We start from the raw sequence: 24032 nt of genomic DNA on the forward strand, positions 1-24032 counted from the left end.
ATCCCAGCTCTCCTACTCATTATGTGACCTTGGCAAGTTTCTTAAACTTTCCATGCCTTAGCTTCCTCAACTGCAAACTGGGGATAATAATATGGTCACCTCATGGTGGTGGTGTGAAAATTAAATAAGTTAATAAATGAATATTGCATGGAGCAGTGTTTGGCACAGAAAACACAATAATTGCCATTATTATCATTAGAACATAAGTTTGACCGTGGTAGAAATTTTTATTTGATTATTCCCTGCTGTACACCTAGCACCTAGAACAGTTCTAGGCACACAGCAGGCACTCAGTATTTGTTAAATGAATGACTAAATGAATAGCTAGAATGCAAAGAGAACAATTTCTTAAGAAGTTTGTGATTAATGACTACTCTGTGACTCCTCTCCCACTCTTAGCCCCTCAACCACACAAAGCAGTAGCTAATGCTAAATCCAAAGAACTTGGATTTATGTCCACTACATGCTAATTTCCAGATTAATTCAGCCTTTTAAAAAAAGTGATCTTGAAAGGTAACTGGGATTAGATGTTTTATGAGAACAGCCTAACATGTATTTCCTGCTTCTTCCTTTAACTCTATCTTTGGTGACTGCTGTTTTCAGTAGTAACTTGGTTGTTTAGGGAGGTGGAGTTACCTTCTTGTGGTCTGGAGGACAGAAGTTGCCTATTTTTTCAAAAAAGTGAAAGTTGCTAAGATTGCACATTTATGGCCAGCATGGATCCAATTTAAAGACTTGTACATAAATGGGTACCTAAGTAAGATAAAAAGAAATTATAAAATGTCTTTAAATTACTTTAAATGCCCAAAGTGGTGAATTCCATGAGGCTCAAGGTGGCTGCATGCTAGGACCACTTTTGGGTCAACTCTCTGTCCAAGACTTTGGGGAACTCATTCCCGCAGGACATGAGGCCAAGTGTTTCTCTTTCCACTGACAACTGACATATCAGATTGCATATTGGATCTTCAGATATGCCCCTGAGCCTGACTAGTTTTGAACCAGACAAAACAAAATCCCCAAAAGAAATGCTTATGCATTAATTTAATTCTGGAGAGGTATCAGAGAATGTTGCATAAAATGTTCCATACAAAAACATTATTATTAATATCCTTAATTAAAATGCAAACAGTTACAACACACAGATTCAGCCAAATTAGTAAAATTACATATTAGGTAACTGGGTTGCTAAGCAATATTACATCCTCATTTTACTTAATTGCTGTAATTAGCATCTCCCAGCAGATGCCACAACGCAAGTCGCCCCCACCGAAAAAAAAAAAAAAAAAAAAAAAGCAACCGGCCATATCCCTTACATGATTCTGGCAATTTCAAGTAGTTTCATCCACTGGCCACCCCTAATGGAGCCTGGGAGTCAACAGACACTTCAGGAAAGTAGTGAGGGTCAAAGAATCACTAACAAGAACCAAACTGTCAGGTGAGAGAGGCTTCCTAGGAACACTCTCTACACCCCTGCATCATTTCCCCAGCTAGGAATAGCCAATCAATTGCCTCATTTATATCTTTTGAACCTCTTTCATCTAGGCAGAGCATGGTGAATCATGCCTGTAATCCCAGCACTTTGGGAAGCCCAGGCAGGTGGATCACCTAAGGTCAGGAGTTCGAGACCAGCCTGGCCAACATGGAGAAACCCTGTCTCTACTAAAAATACAAAAATTAGTCAGGTGTGGTGGCAGGTGCCTGTGATCTCAGCGACTCATGAGGCTGAGGCCGGAGAATCGCTTGAACTCGTGAGATGCAGTGAGCCCAGATCTCACCACTGCATTCCAGCCTGGCCGACAGAGCGAGACTTCATCTCAAAAATAAATGAATAAAAATAAATAAATGAATAAATAAGTAAACTCCTTTTATCTTAACATAAAAGGAAAGTCTGTGGTGAAAGTCAGGGAAGGTCCCATGTTTCAGAAAGTTGATATTGAGGGACATTGACTGTAAGAAACGAGCAACATAGTACAGGTGAATAAGCAGCAGAACAGCTTGGAGTCAACTCCTAACTATTCAGTGGCATTATCCAGGTAGATTTCCAGAGACAAGTGACTGTCCTCCATACCCTTCTCCATGGCCTCGTGACCTGCCACGGCCATCTGCCGGTACTATTATGGACAGAGGAAAGCGGATGTTCACCACGTGAAAGGTTGTGTGGATGTATCATCTCATTTAATTTCCATAGCACTTCTTTGAAAGTGGTATTATGACCTCCACTTTATAAACAAGGAATTCATGGTTCTATGCAGCGAAGTAGCTGCTCAGGATCCCACAGTTAGTGTTGAGAATTTTCACCCAGGACTATATGACTACAGAGTCCATACTCTTTCTATCACACACAAAAAGGGCCAAACTCCAGCTCACCAACTATAGATAGGAAAGAAACAGAAAAAAAAGAGGCTGGGCACAGTGGCTCATGCCTGTAATCCAGCATTTTGGGAGGCCAAGATGGGTGGATCACTTGAGGTCCGGAGTTTGAGACCAGCCTGGCCAACATGGTGAAACCCTGTCTCTACTAAAATACAAAAGTGAGAAGGGTATGGTGGCACATGCCTGTAATCCCAGCTACTCCGGAGGCTGAGGATCACTTGAACCCAAGAGGAATGGGTTGCAGTGAGCTGAGATCGTGCCACTGCACTCCAGCTTGAGTGACAGAGTGAGACTCTGTCTCAACAACAACAACAAAAGAAACTGAAGGAAAAGAGTATAATGCAGACTTCAGGTTATCCATCAGTTTAATTTATCCCTTTGCTGCTCTTCTCCAAAGGTAACAATAATTATAATCTGATGGATATTCTCATGTCATAACAGTCCAATAATGTCTTGGGAAATGTTTCCTTTGAGGTTAACGGTCTTTTTATTATTTAGCACTCTTGGAGCTATACTTTTTAAATAACTTTTCTGAATCTTCTAATTAACTCATATATTCTCTTGTCTAACTATGCTTTAATTAGTTCAACATATGTCCCATTGTGTATGTAGAATACGTAGTATAAAAAGACCTTCAAGAATGTCTCCATGTATGGTAATGACTAAAATCAGTCCATTTTACTGGAAAATGGAAGCCATGAGCAAATAACCTGAACACGCAGCTGTCATAACACTTGGCTTTTCCTCTCTTTCATCCTGCTTTCGGAAATTCTCCTGCCATCAGCCCTGGCTACAACGTTGGCCACTAACAGGAACCCGTTGAGTTTCTCTAACTGAAATGAACATTCCTGCCCCAAAGAGGAAGCCATTTGCAGGCTTTCTATCTGTGGAGCTGTTACGAGTAGCATTTAGAGCTAGCTCTATTGCGTGTGGTAAGGTGCTCCAGTCTCCTGACTGCATCCGACCCTCCCCAGCCTCACCAAACAGCCAACAATGTCATTAACCTCAGTCCTTAGAGCTCAATTACTATGATTTAAGACACAACGATTCCCAGATAAAATGCAGCATTACTTGCGGAGTCAAATATGTCAAATTACTTACTTTAATTTCGATTATTTCCTCTGGTCTTGAACAATTGCTAACACTTATCAATCACTTATATCTCAGTTATATGTTTAATATGTGCATATGCTATCTCAATCAGTCCTATCAATCACTGTATAAAATAGAAGATCCTACCACCCCCTTTGTTCAGATGAGGAGACTCTGATTCTGAGAGACTGGTATTTTGCCCAAGATCGCATTGCACGTAGATGTCTTAGTATTGAACTCCTGGTTTGTCTGATTTCAAAGTCCAGGGATCTCCTCCCTGTGCTTATCTCCCGCCCACCACTCCTAGGGGCTCCTGCTTGGCAGGAGGGTAGGACAAGAAGCCAAACACTAGGAAGACCACGAGGTATATGGAGACAAATGGAATGGCGGGGTGTGGAAGGCAAACCCCACACTTTTCAGTTTGACAGCGTGTAGATTCTTGGGCATGTAAATTTCTTCATGCCACTCCAGGCAATGCCCATAAAATATGCCCCATATTCTCTCCAAGAGTGAGGATGCCTCCCAGGGTTAGCATGGAAACCACAGGCTGATTGTAATTTAATGTTTGCCAAATGCAACTGGACAAACTTTCTAGTGAAAAGAGTTCCTAAAATTTCTGAGGTTGGCTTGAGGCAGCAACTACTTTGAGCACTTAGAAATGGTTAGTTGCTTAGGCACCAAGGATTACCCATCAAGTTTGGCAGAAATGCTTGGCATGCCTGGCTCCCAAGCGGTCTGTGCGTAGAGAAGTGCACATTCTTGACTTGTCCTTTCAAGGCAACCCCACATCCTTCTCTCAAGCCCATGGGACAATAAACTGGGCTCAGAGCAGCGTCACTTTTTACAAGCTCTGTGTTCCCGAAACTCCCACCAGCCACTGACTGGGACTAGGTATGCAGAATTTCTGGGTTAAGTTTTCTCTATAACTCCAGAAATAATGTGACCTTAATCCTCACCCTCTGTAGACCCATCTCATTTGCCAATTACGACAACAGTGACAAAAAAAAAACCAACACTCTTACTCCATACAAGCAAGAGTACTTTTTTTTTTTAATGTTCAGCAATATCAAACTTTGGCTAAGCAAAAAATGTTTTCCCAAGGACTCATAAAGAGCTGAAGGTTGAGAATCACTAAAATTACAACATGTTTGCATACTTCCCGAGTGCACCGCTATAAATCGCACCACCAATGGACTCACAGGGGCACCATCAAAGTGTGGCAATGGGAGAGGACAGAAGACTGCTCATAAACATCTCTGCATGGCGGTCGACACCAAGAACATGTTGTGAGCATTTCTGGTGCCACTTCTATGAAACACAATCAAATTTTTATCTTCCAGAAAAATATATATTAGATGTGCCTGAACCTAAAAAGAAAAACGCAAGCAAAGAAGCAAATCAACTATGAACTCTTTGAGGGAATAACTTGATTTAGAAGAAACCAGTTTCCTACCGGCTATAGTCCTGGCCATTCCCTCTCATGCTAGAGAAAAGACTGAACAAAGCTCCCTAGCACTGTTACAGGGAAGAGAAAGGGGACTGACACAGTCATTTGGTCCTACTACGTATATTTATGAAAAATAAGGCTGGCTGGGCACAGTGGCTCTTGCCTGTAATCTCAGCACTTGGCAGGCCAAGGCAGGTCGATTGATTGAGGTCAGGAGTTCAAGACCAGCCTGACCAACATGGTGAAACACTCTCTACTAAAAATGCAAAAAAAATTAGCCGGGTGTGGAGGCGCACACCTGTAATCCCAGCTACTTGGGAGGCTGAGGTAGGAGAATTGCTTGAACCTGGGAGTCAGAGGTTGCAATGAGCCATGATCATGCCATTGTACTCCAGCCTGGACAACAAGAGCAAGACTGTCTCCAAAAAAAAAAAAAAAAAAAACGCTCGCGCTTAGGGAGTCTGTTAGTCCCTTTCTGCCCATCCTCCCATGTGAGAACACACACAGCAACAGGCACCATCTATGAGGCCAAGAACACGACTTCACCAGACACCAAATCCGCTGGCATCTTGATCTTGGACCTTCCAATCTCCAGAACCATGAGAACTACATTTCTATTATTTATAAATTACCCAGGAGAAGGTATTTTGTTATAGCAGCCCCAAATTGACTTGGACACACCACAAACCCCTGAGAAGATGGGAGGCAGCCGCGCACAATCTTCTAAATCAATACTTCCCAAACTGTAGCCCGTGTCAGAAACACCTGGAGACTTGTTAAAATCAAAGATGGACCGGGCCCATCCCCTGAGTTTCTGATTCAGCTGGTCTGGAGTGGTGTTGAAAATTTGCTTGTTTAACAGTCCCAGACGGTATTCCTGCTGCTGGGTAAGCCAGAAACGCTAGGTCTCTGATTCTATCCACAACTCTGTCCTCACTCTGTGTGATCAGAGGTAACAATTCCCTTGATTGTTAGCTGGAATAGCAGGCTACCTATTGCATGATTTACTTGTCAGGAGAGAAAACTTCTGTATGATACACTCAGCAAATTCCAAGAGCCATTGAAACTCTGGGAAATAAGGACGTGCTCTTAGGAAGCTGCATAGAACAGCGGATAAGAATCAGAAAGTAGAAACAGAATCTCAGGTCCACCTCTTACTGTTACTGTTACATGACCGCGGGTAAGTACCTTCACTACTTAGTTCCTCGGTTAACTGATATGTGAAATAGGAATAAAACCTTAAGCATATGGGGTTGTGAGGGTTGAATGTGGTAACCCTGAGAAACATTTTCCTGATGCTTGTTAAAAGCACATTCTCGTGGCCGGGCGCGGTGGCTCAAGCCTGTAATCCCAGCACTTTGGGAGGCCGAGGCGGGTGGATCACGAGGTCAAGAGATCGAGACCATCCTGGTCAACATGGTGAAACCCCGTCTCTACTAAAAATACAAAAATTAGCTGGGCATGGTGGCACACGCCTGTAGTCCCAGCTACTAGGGAGGCCGAGGCAGGAGAATTGCTTGAACCCAGGAGGCGGAGGTTGCGGTGAGCCGAGATCGCGCCATTGCACTCCAGCCTGGGTAACAAGAGCGAAACCCCGCCGCAAAAAAAAAAAAAAAAAAAAAAGCACATTCTCCTCATCCGCAATCCCAGCCTAAGCCAGAATATCCAAGGCAGGGCTCTGAAGACCTGAACCTTAATAAATACCCAGGTAATTCTCATGCTGGGCAAGGTTTGCAAACCCTGATAGAATCCACATAAAGCACTTGGCCTTGATCTATGCCGGATAAGGGTCGGCAACTACTTCATTACAAGGTTAATCTACTTCTTTTTTTTTTCTTAATTTCTTATTTTTTTTTTTTCTAAGGTTCAATTTTCAATGCGGGTATACTTTTTTTTTTTTTTTTTTTTTTTTTTTTTTTTTTTTTTTTTTTTTTAAGAGACAGGGTCTTACTCTGGACCCAGGTCAGGAGTTTGAGACCAGCTTGGCCAACATGGTGAAACCCCGTCTGTACTAAAAATACAAAAATTAGCAGGATGTGGTGGTGCATGCCTGTACTCCCAGCTACTCAGGAGGTTGAGGCAGGAGAATTGCTTGAACCTGGGAGGCAGAGGTTGCAGTGGGCCGAGATAGCACCATTGCACTCCAGCCTGGCAACAGAGCAAGACTCTGTCTCAAAAATAAATAAATAAATAATAAAACTGTATTTCATGGCATGGTTGCTGTAAATAATGTTGCAATGAACATGTGAGTGTAGCTACCTCTTTAAGACCCTAATTTCAATTCTCTTTAATATAAAACCAGAAGTGGGATTGCTAGCTCACATTGTAGTTCTATTGTTAATTTTTAGAGAAATCTCCATACTGTTTTCCAGAGTAGCTGCATCATTTGACATTCAACAGTAGATAAGGATTTCCTTTTCTCCATTTTACACTCCCACCAACAGTGTACAAGGGTTCCCGCTTATCAAACGATAACTAATACTTGTTTATTATTTGTCTTTTTGACAATAGCCATCCTAGCAGGTGTAAGATGGTATCTCCTTGTGGTTTGGAATTGCATTTCTCAGATCATTAGTGATGTTAAACACCTTTTCATATGCCTGTTGGACATCTGTTTGTCTTCTTTAGATGAATGTTTGTTCAGGTCCTTTTTAAATCAGGTTTATTTATTTTTTTGCTGTTGAAATGTAAATCTTTATATGTTTTGGCTATTAACCTTTAATTAGACAGGAGGTCTCCCATTTCGTAAGTTGCCTTTCCATTTTGTTGATTGTTTCCTTTGCTATGCAAAAGCTTTCTAGTTTGATGTAGCTTCATTTATTTATTTTTGCTTTTGTTTCCTGTGCAATAGATGTCATATACAGTAAATCATGGCCAAAGCCAATGTCAAGAATATTTTTCCCTGTGTTTTCGTCTGGAAGTTTTACCATTTCAGGTCTTACCTGTAAGTCTTTAATCTATTTTGAGTTGATTTTTGTGTATGGTGTAAAATAAGGTTCCTTGTTTTGCATATGAATGTGCAAAACATATTTTTCCCAGCACCATTTATTGATGAGAATATCCTTTCTCCATTGTGTGTTCTTGGCACCCTTGTCAACAATCAAATGACCACAGATGGGTGAATTTATTTATGGGCTCTTCAATCTGTTCTACTGGTCTATATATTTTTATGCCAGTGTCATAAGGTTTTGATTATTATAGGTTTATAATAAATTTTGAAGTCAGGAAATGTGATGCTTCCAAATGTCCATCTATAGATGAATGGATAAAGAAAGTGTAGTATTTACAGATAATTCAGTATTATTCAGCTTTAAAAAATAAAGAAATCCTTCCATGTTTGACAACATGGATGAACCTGAAGAACGTTATGCTAAGTGAAATATGCCAGACACGTAGGGACAAACACTGCAGGATCCCATTTATGTGAGGAATCTAATAATGAAACTCTTGGCTGGGTGTGGTGGCTCACACCTGTAATCCAAGCACTTTGGAGGCCAAGGTGGGCAGATCACCTGAGGTTGGGAGTTCAAGACCAGCCTGACCAACATGGTGAAACCCTGTCTTTAGTAATAATAATAATAATAATAATAATAATAAATAATGAAACTCTTAAAGCAGGGAGTAGAATGTTGGTTTACAGTAGGGAGGGGGAAATGGGATGTGTTGGCCAAAGGGCACAAAATTTCTGTCACGCAAGATGAATAAGCTCTAAAGATCTATGGTACAGCATAGCACCTATAGCTAACAGCATGGTATTACATACCTAAAACGTTGCTAAGAGGGTAGATCTTATGTTACATGCTGTTATCACAAAAGATAAAATATAGAGGAAAGGAGAAAATCTTTGGAGGTGATGGGTTTGTTTATGGTATCAACTATGATGATGGTTCATAGGTGTGTATTTATCTCAAAATTTATCAAATTGTATCCATCAAATATGTACATACCTTTGCATGTCAATACCTCGAGGAAATGCTTTTTAAAGACGCATTTCACATGAATAATAAATGTGCATTGAAGGACTTAAAAAACAGAACCTGGCAGCCACACTTCCACAGGAAGTGTCACGTAACTGAGAAAGAACTTGTGACAAGATTTCCTGCTGAACAAGCCTAAGCACAGTAGAGCATCTCCATATAACATTCTTTTGTGCCACCAAGTGAAGAGCCATGCTTGGTGATTCTACTTGGACTTCAAGACTTCAAACACGTATGTCTAGTTCATTCCAAAGGGAGTGAGATGGAGGCCCAAGAAGGTGGTTACCATGAGGACCATCTCACAGATGTCACTGTTCCTTCATGATGGGTGAGTATTTTGTTCTTTGTCTCTGTGTTGTTGCTTCATGTTTGGTAATAAATGATCATTAATCGATGTGGCTAAAAACGTGTGGCAACATTCTTAAGGAGCTCTCAGCCCCTGCTGCCACAGTGAGCAGTAATATAACATGTTGAGCTCATTGTAATTGATTAAAATAGTATCCACCTGCAAACACATTGTACCAAACACAAGGTCATGGCTACCTGGTGGCAAGAAGAGGGTACGTGTGAACTGGGCTGAACCAGGCTTCCTTCCTCCGTGGCATGCTGTCGTAGATTAAAAGGTCTTTCTCAGTCAGCACAACCAGGGCTGGCTTCCACTGTTTCTCACTCTCCCCTGGCACCTGAAGAAGAAAGCAGAGAACTATCAAACAAGAGCCTGAGAAAAGGATGATAAGAGAAGTTGGCATCCCCCTAATCAGAGGATTCAGGCATACAGTGAGTGTCATTTGGTTTGGCTGCAAAATCAAAATGGAAAGAACCTTGTCTTGATCCCATGATTCCTGATCCTTGAAAGTATCTGTTTTCTCAAGAGCCCTGAAATGCATAGTCAGGACAGCCAAGAAGCGGCCCAGCTGCCACACATCTGTCACTGTTTCTCACCTGCCAGTCAGCACCGAATCTTTATTTCATAGTGGGAGGCAAATGCCTGGGGGAAGAAGTACTTAAAGCTGATTCCCTGGTACAGTAGCATTTTTTTTTTTTAAATTATGAAATGGTAAGGTCTAAAAAGTTTTTGAATAAATATATAAAGGCTCTGAAAAATGTACTATGATGACAAATGTCTACGCAGAGTGAGGCATCACAGCCTCTTCCCCTAGTCAGTCTTTTGCTCTTTTAGATTGTTTCTGTGATTCAGGCACCATCCGGAAACTTCTCTGGTTCTGTTGAATGTCCAGTTCCATTCACTACCCACAATTCATTAACTCAAGGGTCGAGATGACCTGGCAGGAATGCGAAAGGATTCAAGCATCAGTAGGATGATTGAACCAGACGGTCTTCTAATCTCTTCTAATCTGGAGAATCTGTGTAGCTCAGCTCTTATCTCATGAACCATCCCCTTGGCCCAGTGTTGGCCCTTCCCAAACTTCCTATATGTTCGTCCATCTATAAAAATGCTCTCCTTCCCATTTGAACTCTGGGCCCTAGGATAAATCTTTAATCTTGGTTTAAAAACTCAATGAATGCTCAATCCTTGGTACTCAAAATAAGAACTGTGTTCCAGTAACATCGGCATCATCTTGGAGCTTGCTAGGATCTCAGGCTCATCCAGATATGTTGAATCAGAATCTGCATTTTTAACAAAATCTTCCCATGCCCATTAAAGAAGAACTGTTCCAGATGAGGTTAAGATTGCTTTTGACACTGACAACCAATCCAAGATTTAGTCGTGTCATAACAAGTCACAACTCAAAAATCTATTCAGAATCAAAGTAAATTAGACAGTATGATAAGTAAGCGATAAAGCTAATTTCTTCCCTTTCTAGTCTTATTAATACTTTATCTTAAGTGCCACAGTGGAATCTGAACAGAGGTAGAAGCATGTGTGTGGCTCTTGCTTTAAGCTGACACCCTAGTATGAGGAATGAGTGATCAAAATAGAGAAGATTTATAGAATAACATAAGAGTTGAGTTTTGTAGGTCCTATATGTAGGCTGCCTGAATCTGAGTCTATTACTTATTGCCTGTATGACTCTGGACAACATATTCTCTGTGCTTCTATTTCCTTACTGATAAGGATAATATCATACACAACAGTGGTTTTGAGTGCTAACTGTGGAGCTAGCAGGCCTGAACACAAATTTCTGTTACCCAATTTACTAGCTGTGAGGGTCTTGGGCAAGTCATTGGATTTCTTTGTATCTCATTTTCTGGATCTGTAAAATGAGAAATAACAGTACCTATGGCAGAGGGTGGTTGGAAGATTAAATGAGCTAAAATGTGTAGAAATGCTTAATGCAGTGGAGAATAAGCATCATGTAAGTACCTGTTAAGCAGCACTTACCTCATCATGCTATAGTGGGGATTAAATGAGACAGTGTGTGTAATATGCTTGGCATGGTAGCTGGCAGATGGTAACACCTCGGTAAAACACAGGATGGGGAAATTGTGTCAGACACCAATTTCTGAACATGTCAAAAATGCTGTCCTTTGGAAATGGCATCACTATGACAAAGCAATGACTTTCCTTGGGAAAAATCATGAGACAAGCCAAGAATAGCCTTGGTGCTGACAATCTCCATACCTTTTCTTCCCAGCCTTTCCAAAGATCTCCCAGGAAGAACTCACTGCTTGATGATCACCTTTATATTTTAATGCCTCCCTTCCAGCAGTTCCAAACAATAACTGTGTTTCTGAAGAAGTGCCCTCCCCCACTCCGCTGCTGTAAAGCTATTTATACTAGAACATGAATGACTGCTTGACATATTCCTCACTTTGTGCATTTTATGCATATTTGAAAAGCTAGCTTTAGCTTACTGCTTTCGTGAAAGGACTTTTTCCAACAGAACAACAGCATCTTCAACAGATCAAAATGAATTGTTAGAGAAGGCAATGTACCAGCCCCTGCAAGGTGAATAAACTGTGGTCTCAAGGCATAAAGTGTTGGGGGTGGGGGTTCAGAATAAATTTTCTCCAGCTTCTACATTAAACTTAGTAAATTACTTTTCCAGCTCATTAAATAGGATTGAAGAAGCTACAAATGATCCACCCAACGTGACTATCTTACTTACCTAGTTAGATGCAACCCCATTAACTTTGACCGGAATCAGTCATTTAAATGTGAACGCAACTAAGCATCATTCTTCAAAAGCAATATTAAGTTTGCAAAATAAGCCTCAACAGTAAATGCCAACAGTATAATGCAGACCCCTCTACTGGTGGAATCACAGACTCTCCCGTGTGTCAAATGGTATATGTAGGTTTAAATAATCCCAAGGCCCTAAAACATTTTGCAATGTATTAAAGAGCCCTGTGTGGATATGGCAAACTCTGCTGTGACAATATGTGGAGTGGGCACATTCCACTATTCCTGTATGCAGAGCTGTCATTTTAATACTATGTAAATGCTTGAAGGTGAAAGGCTGCCTATGGGGACACATGACTTTCCAAAGGGGGGAAAAATCATGTTGAAGAACAGGGTTTTAAAAGCTATACGTTGTGTTACATATGCTTCATTATTTCAAGCCTTTGAAGACCAGTTTTTGTCAGGCTCAAGTATTTGTGCTTTTGTTCTAGTGACAACATGCATTGCAAATCCAGTATTCCCGGCACCCAAAGGTATTCTGACATGAATGATGGTTTTGGAGACGTGTCTGCATTTTGTTAACACACGATGCCTGAAACAGATGTGATTTCCATCTCTCTGCCCGGCTTCCTGTCTTCAGTGCAGCAGTCAGTCATCAGTTTCTCAAGAACTGATCAGATTTCTTTTTTTCTTTTGAGATAAAATCTCGCTCTGACACCAGGCTGGAGTGCAGTGGCGCAATCTTGGCTCACTGAAGCCTCCGCCTCCCGGGTTCAAGCGATTTTTCTCCCTCAGCCTCCCGAGTAGCTAGGACCACAGGTGTGTGCCACAACACCTGGCTAATTTTTTTGTATTTTTAGTACAGACGGGGTTTCAACTTGTTGGCCAGGATGGTCTCAATCTCTTGACCTCGTGATCTGCCCACCTCGGCCTCCCAAAGTGCTGGGATTACAGGCGTGAGCCACCGCGCCCAGCCTGAACTGATCAGATTTCTAATGAAGAAGGTGAAGGAAAGGCGACAGGGCATAAAACATTCAATTCTGAAATTTTTCTGAAGCAAAATTTTGGTGAGCTGAATCCTGTCCCTGTATTCACTTCCACAGAGCATGAAAGAAAAGGTTTACAAAATGGACAGAATTTGAGAGGTGGGGGTAAGAAATAATTGGTAACAATTATGGAAATGTCCTTAATTTGAGACAGGTCTCCTAAATCATCTGGTTCAGTGGCTTCCGAACTCTTTAAATTCAATAATCTCTCTGTCCAGATTAAATCACAAGTCCTAAAACAATATGTAAAAGAATTAAAACACGGTTTATACAGGGTTGCCTCCTTGGGGATCTTGGCATCTCTGAGACTTTATGTCTTCATCCTTGTACCACTCATGCCTCTCTCTGAGTGGGGTTGCTACTAATATTTGGAATACAGTTTGAAAACTGATCTTGTCTCTTGTAAAACACCTAGAATCTGGGAGGGCGTGGTGGCTCATGCCTATAATCCCAACATTTTGGGAGACTGAGGTGGGCGGATCACTTGAGGCCAGGAATTCAGAACTAGCCTGGCCAGCATGGTGGAAACCCTGTCTCTACTAAAAATACAAAAATTAGACAGGCATGGTGGTGCATGCCCTGTAGTCCCAGCTACTCGGAAGGCCGAGGCTCCATAATTGCTTGAGCCCAGGTGGTGGAGTTGCAGTGAGCCAAGATTGCGCCACTGCACTCCAGCCTGCAAAACAGAGCGAGACTCTGTCAAAAAATAAAGGAAAAAAACCCAAAAAACAAAAAACAAACAAACAAAAAACGAACCTAGAATCTTCACACTATTTCCAGAGAGATAGTTTTACCAGAACCTTTCAGTGCCTTTTTTGTGGGTTCTTCCAAAGAAAAGAATGATACTGTTGTCTCTTCGGCAGAATTGTAAGGATTAAATGAATTCATGTACCTACAGGATTTACAGAGCTGTCTTACAGACAGTAAACAGGCAATGCCTTAAAAATCATAGCCATTTTTTTTACTGTTATGTTAAGGTAAGGATAGTGACCATCAGATTAAAGATCTGAGTGAGCTTGGGCAAGAATTACTTGTTTTTGCTGGGTCAAAATTTTCTCCTCTGCCAAATGACGGGGTGGGACTAAATTACTGCTAGCATCTCTTCAACTTCAAAATTCAATCATCTTTTTAAGTTTAAAATTCCCTGCTACTAGGCTGGAACTGCTTCAGCTACTGGGATTCTTGCTTTACAGCTCTTTGTTCAGTGGACTCTTTTTGTAACAAAAAGCAATATGCAGGTCTTTTTTTCGCCTCATACCAACTCACTGTTCCTAACTTACTTATTTCCACCTTCTACTTGAGCACACGTGGCGGGAAGAGCTCACAGTCTTTTTTTTTTTTTTTTTTTGAGACAGAGTCTCACTCTGTTGCCCAGGCTGGAGTACAGTGCAGTAGTGTGATCTTGGCTCACTGCAACCTGTACCTACTGGGTTCAAGAATTTCTCCTGCCTCAGCCTCCCAAGTAGCTGCAATTACAGGGGGGCACCACCACACCCCGCTAATTTATATATTTTTAGTAGAGATGGGGTTTCACCTTGTTGGCCAGGCTGGTCTTGAATTCCTGACCTCAGGTGGTTCGCCCACCTCGGCCTCCCAAAGTGCTGGGATTACAGGCGTGAGGCACCATGCCTGGCCTGAACTCACAGTCTTTAGAGCCAAACAGCATGTCTTCAAAATCTGGCTTTGCCGCTTCCCAGCTGAGGGATGAGAGCAGCTTACTTAAGTGCTCTGAGCACTTGTTCGCTGATGTGTCACATGCTGAGAATGGCCTCCCATGCATGTGTTTTTGAGGATTAAATGAGATAACGTATATAAAACTTCCTACATGGTGGGTACTCAAAATGTTCAGCTGCCCCAGTTGCTCACCTGAAGCACACGATTTCTCCCAGCTCCAATGAGCAGGAAGGAAAGTCTGGATGTAAGGGACAGAGAACACAAGTGAAAAAGTTCAAGAAGGAAGAAGGGCCATGAAGGCTTCTGTGTTGGAAATCGAGTTTATCTCAACAACTTTTTAACTGAAGTCTGTTTCACCTCAGTTTGCTAGGTGTTTAGAACAAAGGACAAGCTATCAGTGTAATAATAATTAGCAGTGATCAACTTCCAAATGCTTTACAAACATTAGATAATTAATCCCGCACCATCTCTCTCAGGGAGGCTGATAAAGAAGAGAAACAACATTTAAATATAGTCACAGGCACATAGGGACAGTGCTAAGCATGGCCATTCAAATCCCCAGCTCTCTTCTAGCTTGTCTTGAACAATCCCCAGGACCCAGGAATCAGGAGCCAGACAAGATACCTAGAGCTGGTTGGCACGTGGCTCATGCCTGTAACCTCAGCTATTTGGGAGGCTGAGGCCTCAGACACACTTGAATCCAGGAGGCAGAGGTTGCAGTGAGCTGAAATTTCATCACAGCACTCCAGCCTGGGCAACACAGTGAGACCCTATCTCAAAAAACAAAAAACAAAAAACAAAAACAAAAAAAGACATCTAGAGCTGAATGCAAAGGAGAATGAAAAGGAAGAGAAAGCAAAGGAGAATGAGAACAAGGCTGGAAAAGGAAGGTTGAGAAAAGTGCTCTTCGGGAGCCTCAGCTTCCCAGGACTAACTTCTCTCCTCTCACAAGCCGTCTGGTACCTGAATCACCTGCTGAATTCAAGATTGGCTTAAAGACGGGAAGCAGAGGCCGGGCACGGTGGCTCATGCCTGTAATCTCAGCACTTTGGGAGGCCGAGGCGGGCAGATCACCTGAGGCCAGGAGTTTGAGACCAGCCTGGCCAACATGGTAAAGACCCGTCTCTACTAAAAATACAAAAATTAGGGCATGGTGGCACATGCCTGTAGTCCCAGCTACTCAGGAAGCTGAGGCATGAGAATGGCTTGAACCCAGGAGACAGAGATTGCAGTAAGCAGAAATTGCACCATTGCACTCCAGTCTGGGCAACAGTGAGACTTAGTCTCAGAAAAAAAAAAAAAAAAAAAAAAAAAAGAGGAGTAGAATGAGTGATGCATTACGTGGATGGATGTTAAGATAATGACGAAAAATAAAGTAAGGTGAAAAGGATAGCATGAAAAATATGTTCTGACCATGGGACACTAAAGAGGAAGTCATTTTTGTTTTTATTTTATTTTTACTTGTTTATTTTTTTAGATGGAGTCTTGCTCTGTCTTCCAGGCTGGAGTGCAGTGGTGCTGCCTCGGCTCACTGCAATCTCCACCTCCCGGGTTCAAACAATTCAGAGTAGCTGGGATTACAGGAGCATGCCACCATGCCCAGCTAATTTTTGCATTTTTAGTAGAGATGGGGTTTCACTGTGTTGGCCAGGCTGCTCTCAACTACCTGGCCTCTGGTGATCTGCCTGCCTTGGCCTCCCAAAGTGCTGGGATTACAGGCATGAGCTACCATGCCCGGCCCGGAGAGCATCATTTTTTTTGTTGTTGTTAACAGGTCAGCTCTCCCCACAACCAACAGCAGCCGTTCTTGCTTTCAAGCTTGCTCTTTCTGCCAAATTCTGAAACTGGCTAGGGATTTATAAAAGCCATTATAGCCTCAAATGCCAGTTCATCACTGGAACACTCATCAGAGTCAGTGTACAGGTTAGCATGGTGAGACTCCGGTGCTTGGGTTATGGTGTCTGAACCCAGGAGACGGAGATTGCAGTGAGCCGAGGCAGCACCACTGCCCTCCAGCCTGGAAGACAGAGCAAGACTCCATCTAAAAAAATAAACAAGTAAGAATCATCCTAGGTGTCTGCAGGACCATGCTTCCTCTAAAGCTGCTAGGGACGAATCCTTCCTGGACTCTTCTTAGCTTCTGGTGGCTACCAGCATCCTTGGCATGGAGCTGCCTCACACCAGTCTCTGCCACCACTCTCACACAGACTTCTTTCTGTGTGTCTTCATATAGCCTCCATACTCTAATCCAGTATGAACTCAATTCGACTTCATTATATTTGCAACAATCCAATTTCCAAATCAGGTCACTTCTGAGGTCCCAGGTGAATATGAATATTGGGAACGATGCTATTCAACCCACGACAATAACCAATGAAGTTGTGCACAAAGATTCGACTATGGGGGCATCCACCTTGGTATGGTTTATAATTGCAGGCAATGGGAAATATGCTAAAATATATAATAATAGAATTTTGGTTGAGTAAATTATAACACATCCATATTTTAAAACAATAATATATGTTCAGCAACAGCATGGCTGGGTGTGGTGGCTCATGCCTGCAATCCCAGCACTTTGGGAGGCCAAGGCAGAAGGGTCACCTGAGATCAGGAGTCTGAGACCAGCCTGAGCAACATGGTGAAACCCTATCTCTATTAAAATACAAAAATTAGCCGGGCATGGTGGTGGGCGCCTGTAATTCCAGCTTCTTGGCAGGCTGAGGCAGGAGAATCGCTTGTACCCAGGAGACGGAGGTTGCAGTGAGCCGAGACTACACCATTGCACTCCAGCCTGGGCCACAAGAGCAAAACTCTGTCTCAAAAACAAAGACAAAAAACAAAAAACAAAACAGAACAATAGCAGAATACCCATTCATGTCAAGTACACAGAGAATTAACAGGATAGACCATACTCTGGGTATTAAATCAAGTTTCAATAAATTTAAATATATTCAAGTTAAACAATGTTATGTTTGACCAAAATGGAATTAAATTAAAAATTAATAATGGAGGCCTAAGAAAAATAAAAACACCACATATCAATATCTTCAAAATGTTGCTAAAGCAGGACTAAGAAGAAATGGACAATTAATGCCAATATTAGAAAAGAAAGAATTCAAGTCAATGGTCTCAGCTTTCACCTTAATAAACTAGAAATAGAAAAAAAAATTAAACAAAAATAAGCAGAAAATAGGAAATAATAAAGACAAGTACAGAAATCAATGAAAAAGAAAATATAAAAGCATTGGAAAATTCAACAAAACCAAAATCTGGTTCTTTGAGATCAATAAAGTCAATAAATCTCTAGCCAGCCAGACCATGAAAATGAGAGAGAAAACACAAATTATGAGTATCAGAGATAAAAATCAGTTCATGTCCTTTGCAGGGACATGGATGAAGCTGGAAACCATCATTCTCAGCAAACTAACACAGGAACAGAAAATCAAACACTGCATATTCTCACTCATAAGTGGTAGTTGAACAGTGAGAACACATGGACACAGGGAGGGGAACATCACACACCAGGGCCTGTCGGTGGGTAGCGGGTAAGGGAAGGAGAGCATTAGGAGAAATATCTGATGCATGTGGGGCTTAAAACCTAGATGATGGGTTGATAGGCGCAGCAAACCACCATGGCACATGTATACCTATGTAACAAACTTGCATGTTCTGCACATGTATCCCAGGACTTAAGAGTAAAATAAAATAAAATAAAATAAATGAAAGAGGGGACATCGCTACATACACTGCAGATATTAAATATAAGGCCAGATGTGGTGCTCTTACTTATAAACTCAGTGCTTTGGTAGGCTGAAATGGGAAGATTGCTTGAGGCCAGGTGTTTCAGAACAGCGTGGGAAACATAACGAGATCCTCTTTATAAATAATAATAATAATTTAAAAAAGCATTAAATGTATGATAATGGAATGTAAGAAGAATTTTATGCCAATAAACTTAACAACACAGATGAAATTGACAAATTCCTTGAAAGACACAAACTACTAAAGCATATTCAAGAAGAAATATTGGAACAGTTGGGCATAGTGGTTCATGCCTGTAATCCTAGCACTTTGGGAGGCCAAGGCAGATGTGTCACCTGAGGTCAGGAAGTCGAGACCAGCCTGGCCAACATGGCGAAACCCCATCTCTACTAAAAATACAAAAATTAGCCAGGCATGGTGGCGAATGCCTGTAATCCCAGCTGCTCCTACTCAGGAGGCTGAGGCAGGAGAATCACTTGAACCTGGAGGACAGAGGTTGCCGTGAGCCAAGATCGCGTCACTTCACTCCAGCCTAGGTGAAAGAGGGAAACTCCATCTCAAAAAAAAAAAAAAAAAAAAAAAAAGAAAAGAAGTAAAAAGAAAAAAAGGAAAGAATGAAATACTTGAACAGTACTGTCTCTCTTAAAGAAACTGAATTGGTAGTTAAAAATGTTTCTTCCCAAAATACTCAAGGGCCAGATGACTTCACTGAGAAATTCTATCAAGCACTTAAGAAATAATACCAATTATATATAATTCTTTCAGAAAATGGAATAGTAGGAATACTTCCAACTCATTCTACAGGCTAGATTTATACTGATCCAAAATAAGACAAAGATATTAAGAAAATAGAAAACTATAAACCAATACTCCTCATGAACACAGTTCCAAAAATTCTAAACAAAACATAAGCAAAATGAATCTAAAATTATATTGAAATGGTAATTCATCATGACTAAGCAGGGATTAACCCAAAAAAGCATTCCTGTAGCTATTTAAAAACAAATTAAAAATCAATCAATAAAATTCACCATATTAAAAAAGTAAGGACAAAACCCAACATCTGTTTCTGATTTAAGAAACACTTGGCATTCAGCAGGTGTGGCGTAGTGGCTCATGGTTGTAATTCTAACACTTTGGGATGCCAAGGGGGGCAAATCACTTGAGGTCAAGACCAGCCTGGCCAGCATGACAAACCCTGTCTCTTCTAAAAATACAAAAATTAGGCCTGTAATCCCAGCACTTTGGGAGGCTGAGACTGGCCGAAGACTTGAGGTCAGGAGTTGGAGACCAGCCTGACCAACGTAGTGAAATTCCCTCTTTACTAGAAATACAAAAATTAGCCAGGCATGGTGGTGGGTGCCTGTAATTACAGCTACTCGGGAGACTGAGGCAGGAGAATTACTTGAACCTGGGAGGCGGAGGTTGCAGTGAGCCAAGATTGTGATACTGCACTCCAGCCAGGGTGACAACGTGAGACTCCGTCTCAAAAAAAAGAAAAAAATTATATTTGCCTATACTAGCAATAAACAGAAATTGAAACAAATTATATCATTTACACCAGCATAAACATATGGAATTCTTAGGGATAAGTATGACGAATCACTGGCAAGACCTCCATATTGAAGACCATAAAACATTGCTGAGAGAAATTAAAGAAGACCTCAACAAATGGAAAAATACACTGTATTTGTGGGTTGGAGGATCAATATTATTAAGATTTTAGTTGTCTCTAAATGATGTACAGATTCAACTGAATTCCAGTAAAACTTCCAGCAGGCTTTTAAAAAACAATTTTTTTTCTTGGTAGAGATTGACAAGCTGACTCTAAAATTTACATGGAAAATACCAAGAACCTAGAATAGCTAAGACACTTTGAAAAGGAAAAAGAAAATTGAAGAACTATCTGACCTGAAGTGTTATTAAATAGCTACAGTAATCCAGAGTGTGGTATTAGCATAAAGACAGGCAAAAAGATCAACTGAACAGAGTGGAGAAAGAAGAACTGAACAGATTCACATATAAAAGGGAACAAAATTTGAACAAAGGGGTAAGAAAAATTCAGTGAAGAAAGGGCAGTTTATTTTTTGGGCAGCATTTTGTTTTTTTATTTATAATATCTCTGTGGAATATTGGATGGAATTTGGAATTTTATTTATTTATTTATTTATTTATTTATTTTATTGCATTTTAGGTTTTGGGGTACATGTGAAGAACATGCCAGATTGTTGCATAGGTACACACTTGGCAGTGTGGTTTGCTGCCTTCCTTCCCCTCACCTGTATCTGTCATTTCTCCTCACGCTATCTCTTCCCACCTCCCCACCCCCGTCCCTCCCCCATTTCCCCCCAACGGACCCCAGTGTGTAGTGCTCCCCTCCCTGTGTCCATGTGTTCTCATTGTTCAACACCTGCCTATGAGTGAGAACATGCGGTGTTTGATTTTCTGCTCTTGTGTCAGTTTGCTGAGAATGATGGTTTCCAGGTTCATCCATGTCCCTACAAAGGACGCGAACTCATCATTTTTGATGGCTGCGTAATATTCCATGGTGTATACGTACCACATTTTCCCATTCCAGTCTATCATCAATGGGCATTTGGGTTGGTTCCAGGTCTTTGCTATTGTAAACAGTGCTGCAATGAACATTCGTGTGCATGTGTCCTTATAATAGAATGATTTATAATCAAAAGGGCAGTTTTTAAACAAATCATGCTGGAAATACTGAATATCCATATGCAAAATAATTTAACTTCAATTTCCATCTTGCATCACATACAAAGATTAACTCAAGATGAATCTATACTAAACTGTAGAACATAAAACGTGAAGACTTCTTGAAGAAAACAGTAAAAAAGCTTTGTGAACTTGGGTTGGGCAAAGGTTTCTGACATCAATGACAAACAAAAATCAAAAGCATAATCCATAAGTGAAAAAATGGTTATGTTGAACTTCAATAAAATTACAAACTTCCGCTCTTTTAAAGCTATTAAGAGACTAAAGAGACAAGCCACAGACTGGGAGACAAGCACGTATCTGATAAAGGATTTGTGAGACTAGTCTTAGGCTGTAGCAAATCTAGCATACTTTGTACTTTGTGTTAACAATTTGTCTTTCTGTATTCTGTAATGGAGAGAGGAGTGTCACAGGATAGAACATGGATAAATCCTCTATAAGCCCACTTTTCTTGCTTGCTTTCTTTTTTTCGAGACAGAGTCTTGCTCTTCTTGCCCAGGCTGGAGTGCAATGGCATGATCTCACCTCTGCCTCCTGGGTTCAAGTGATTTTCCTATCTCAGCCTCCCGAGTAGCTGGGATTGCAGGTGCATGCCACCATGCCCAGTTAATTTTTGTATTTTCTTCTTTTTTTTTTGGGACGGAGTTTTGCTCTTGTTACCCAGGCTGGAGTGCAATGGCGCGATCTCGGCTCACTGCAACCTCCGCCTCCTGGGTTCAGGCAATTCTCCTGCCTCAGCCTCCTGAGTAGCTGGGATTACAGGCATGCGCCACGATGCCCAGCTAATTTTTTGTATTTTTAGTAGAGACAGGGTTTCACCATGTTGACCAGGATGGTCTCGATCTCTTGACCTTGTGATCCACCCGCCTCGGCCTCCCAAAGTGCTGGGATTACAGGCTTGAGCCACCGCGCCCGGCCAATTTTTGTATTTTCAATAGAGATGAGATTTCATCATATTGGTCAGGCTGATCTCCAACTCCTGGCCTCAGCTGGTCTTGGCCTCCCAAAGTGCTGGGATTACTGGCGTGAGCCACTGCGCCCAGCTAAGCCCTCTTTTCAAGCCAGCTTGGCAGACTGGTCAGTTACAAACTTTGGGGTCCCTGAAACCAATGCTGTATGAAATTTCTCAGTCTTGTTTCATGTCCTTAAGAGCTTACCCTTCTGACCACATGGAAATACTTTCTTTTGGTTTCCACCATCCAGAGGAAAGGAATTTGGGGCTTCATGTCATAGTTAATCCTAACGTTTTTTCTTGAGCAGTTAAAAGCCTTGAAACCTTGAAATTGGCTTCTCTAGGCTCCTTCTGGGAAAAGTACTAGAAACTGCTCAATGCTGCACAGCTCAGTAGCTAAGGCTTTTTCTTTTGACAGTGGTGACCTGGGTTCAGTCATTGGCTTCTGGAATGATTCCTTTCTGGTTTTTTATTTGTGTACCTTTGCCATTTATTGAGGTTTTTTCCCCCCACAGTTAGCTTTTGATTTCCTCTCTTGAATTTTCCTTTCTCTGAACTACCTTGTGGAGATTCTAAATGTTACTTAAAAAAAAAGAAAAAGAGAAAAAAAAAAAAGAAAAGAAAAGGAAAAGAAACCACTTATCATATCTTTGAAGCACTTAGGAGGTTACCTTTGGTAAAGTTCAGAAGCCACTAAAGTCAGGTAATAAGAGATTTGAAAGGATTTCTTTTTTAAAGAGCACTATGGTTAAAAGTCAGCTTAATTAAAAGTGGATAAACAAACAATAGAAATGTTTAAAAGGCTTTTATGTTTTTCTCTTCTTGGCACTTGTTTTTCTGGAAAAGGTTTTTTTCTTCTCAGTTGACTATTTTTCTCCATTTTTTTCTCTTGTCACTCTTAGCGCACACCTGAGAGGCCCTGAGATAACTTCTGGTAACCCGGGACTCATTATGAAAAACAGGAGGTGCCACACCTGTTTGGGAAAAAAAGCCTCTATTTTCCTCATGAAATCCCAGGAGTTAAAAGCTAGTAAATCCTTTTCAAAATCAAAGGCTCTGTTCTGTTTCACACTGTGTTATCTGACAATTTTGAGTTTGTATCAGAAATTACATCACATTATAATAGCTAGGTAGGAAATACAAAAATAAGGGATGGCTGATAGTTATGGAGGGATACTTGACTCTGCACACATCCCCACTGGGGAATGAAACTCCCATGGGGGATGGGCTGATAACAAAATGAGCTGATTGGCTTTGGGTTGCCTTTCAAGGAAATTCAGGGTAGAGCCACTGCACTATCTTCTCCCGTGGTATTTCCCTCCTCTTAGGGATCCACAAACCAGTATAAAATGGCACTTGGGAATCCATCTTTGCCTTCGCCTGTTTATTTGCTACTTATCTGGCCCTAGAAATGCATGCTTTCCTGGCCCTGTTCCTCCAGGGGCTTCATCCTGAAGCCAGTCATCCAATTAAGAAACTGGCTTAATGAAAAATTGTACAGGTGTTGAATCTTCATCTGTCTGTGTATTTATATGTGTTGTATGTTTATATATAAAAGAGCTCTGATGAATTGGCTTAGAAAAATAAGTACTTGAATCAAATACTGTGTCAGAAAGATGGAAATTTTAATGCCTTTGGTTCATGTGACGTTCGTCATATTTTGGAAAGAGTTTTAAAGATTATTGGTAAAACAACATGTCTTAAAAATGTAGACACTTGATCTAAATTAAGGTCAGACACCAAATTTGCTAAACACTTTAAGGTCAAACTGTTTCCTTGACTTTTGAAAATTATTCAATTTACCTCCTTTGGAGCATTGGATTATAGATAAGGCCTGGAATCATGTGGAAAGCCATGCTCACTGGCTATGCTAAAAGGAATCAGACCTTAT

The 24032-nt window shown here is 41.2% G+C and overlaps 1 protein-coding gene across 2 annotated transcripts in view; it reads right to left on the reverse strand.

Annotated features, from left to right (window-relative positions):
* Positions 1–24032, reverse strand: part of SNTB1 (syntrophin beta 1) — a 271655-nt gene that overhangs the window by 24163 nt on the left and 223460 nt on the right. For both annotated transcript variants that reach the window (XM_003933146.4, XM_074387090.1), the window contains exon 4: positions 9433–9572. In XM_003933146.4, the coding sequence (XP_003933195.3) occupies positions 9433–9572 (140 nt within the window). The remainder of the gene's footprint in view (positions 1–9432; positions 9573–24032) is intronic.

The sequence above is a fragment of the Saimiri boliviensis genome, chromosome 15 (assembly GCF_048565385.1).
Source record: "Saimiri boliviensis isolate mSaiBol1 chromosome 15, mSaiBol1.pri, whole genome shotgun sequence".
In the NCBI taxonomy this organism is placed as follows: domain Eukaryota; kingdom Metazoa; phylum Chordata; class Mammalia; order Primates; family Cebidae; genus Saimiri; species Saimiri boliviensis.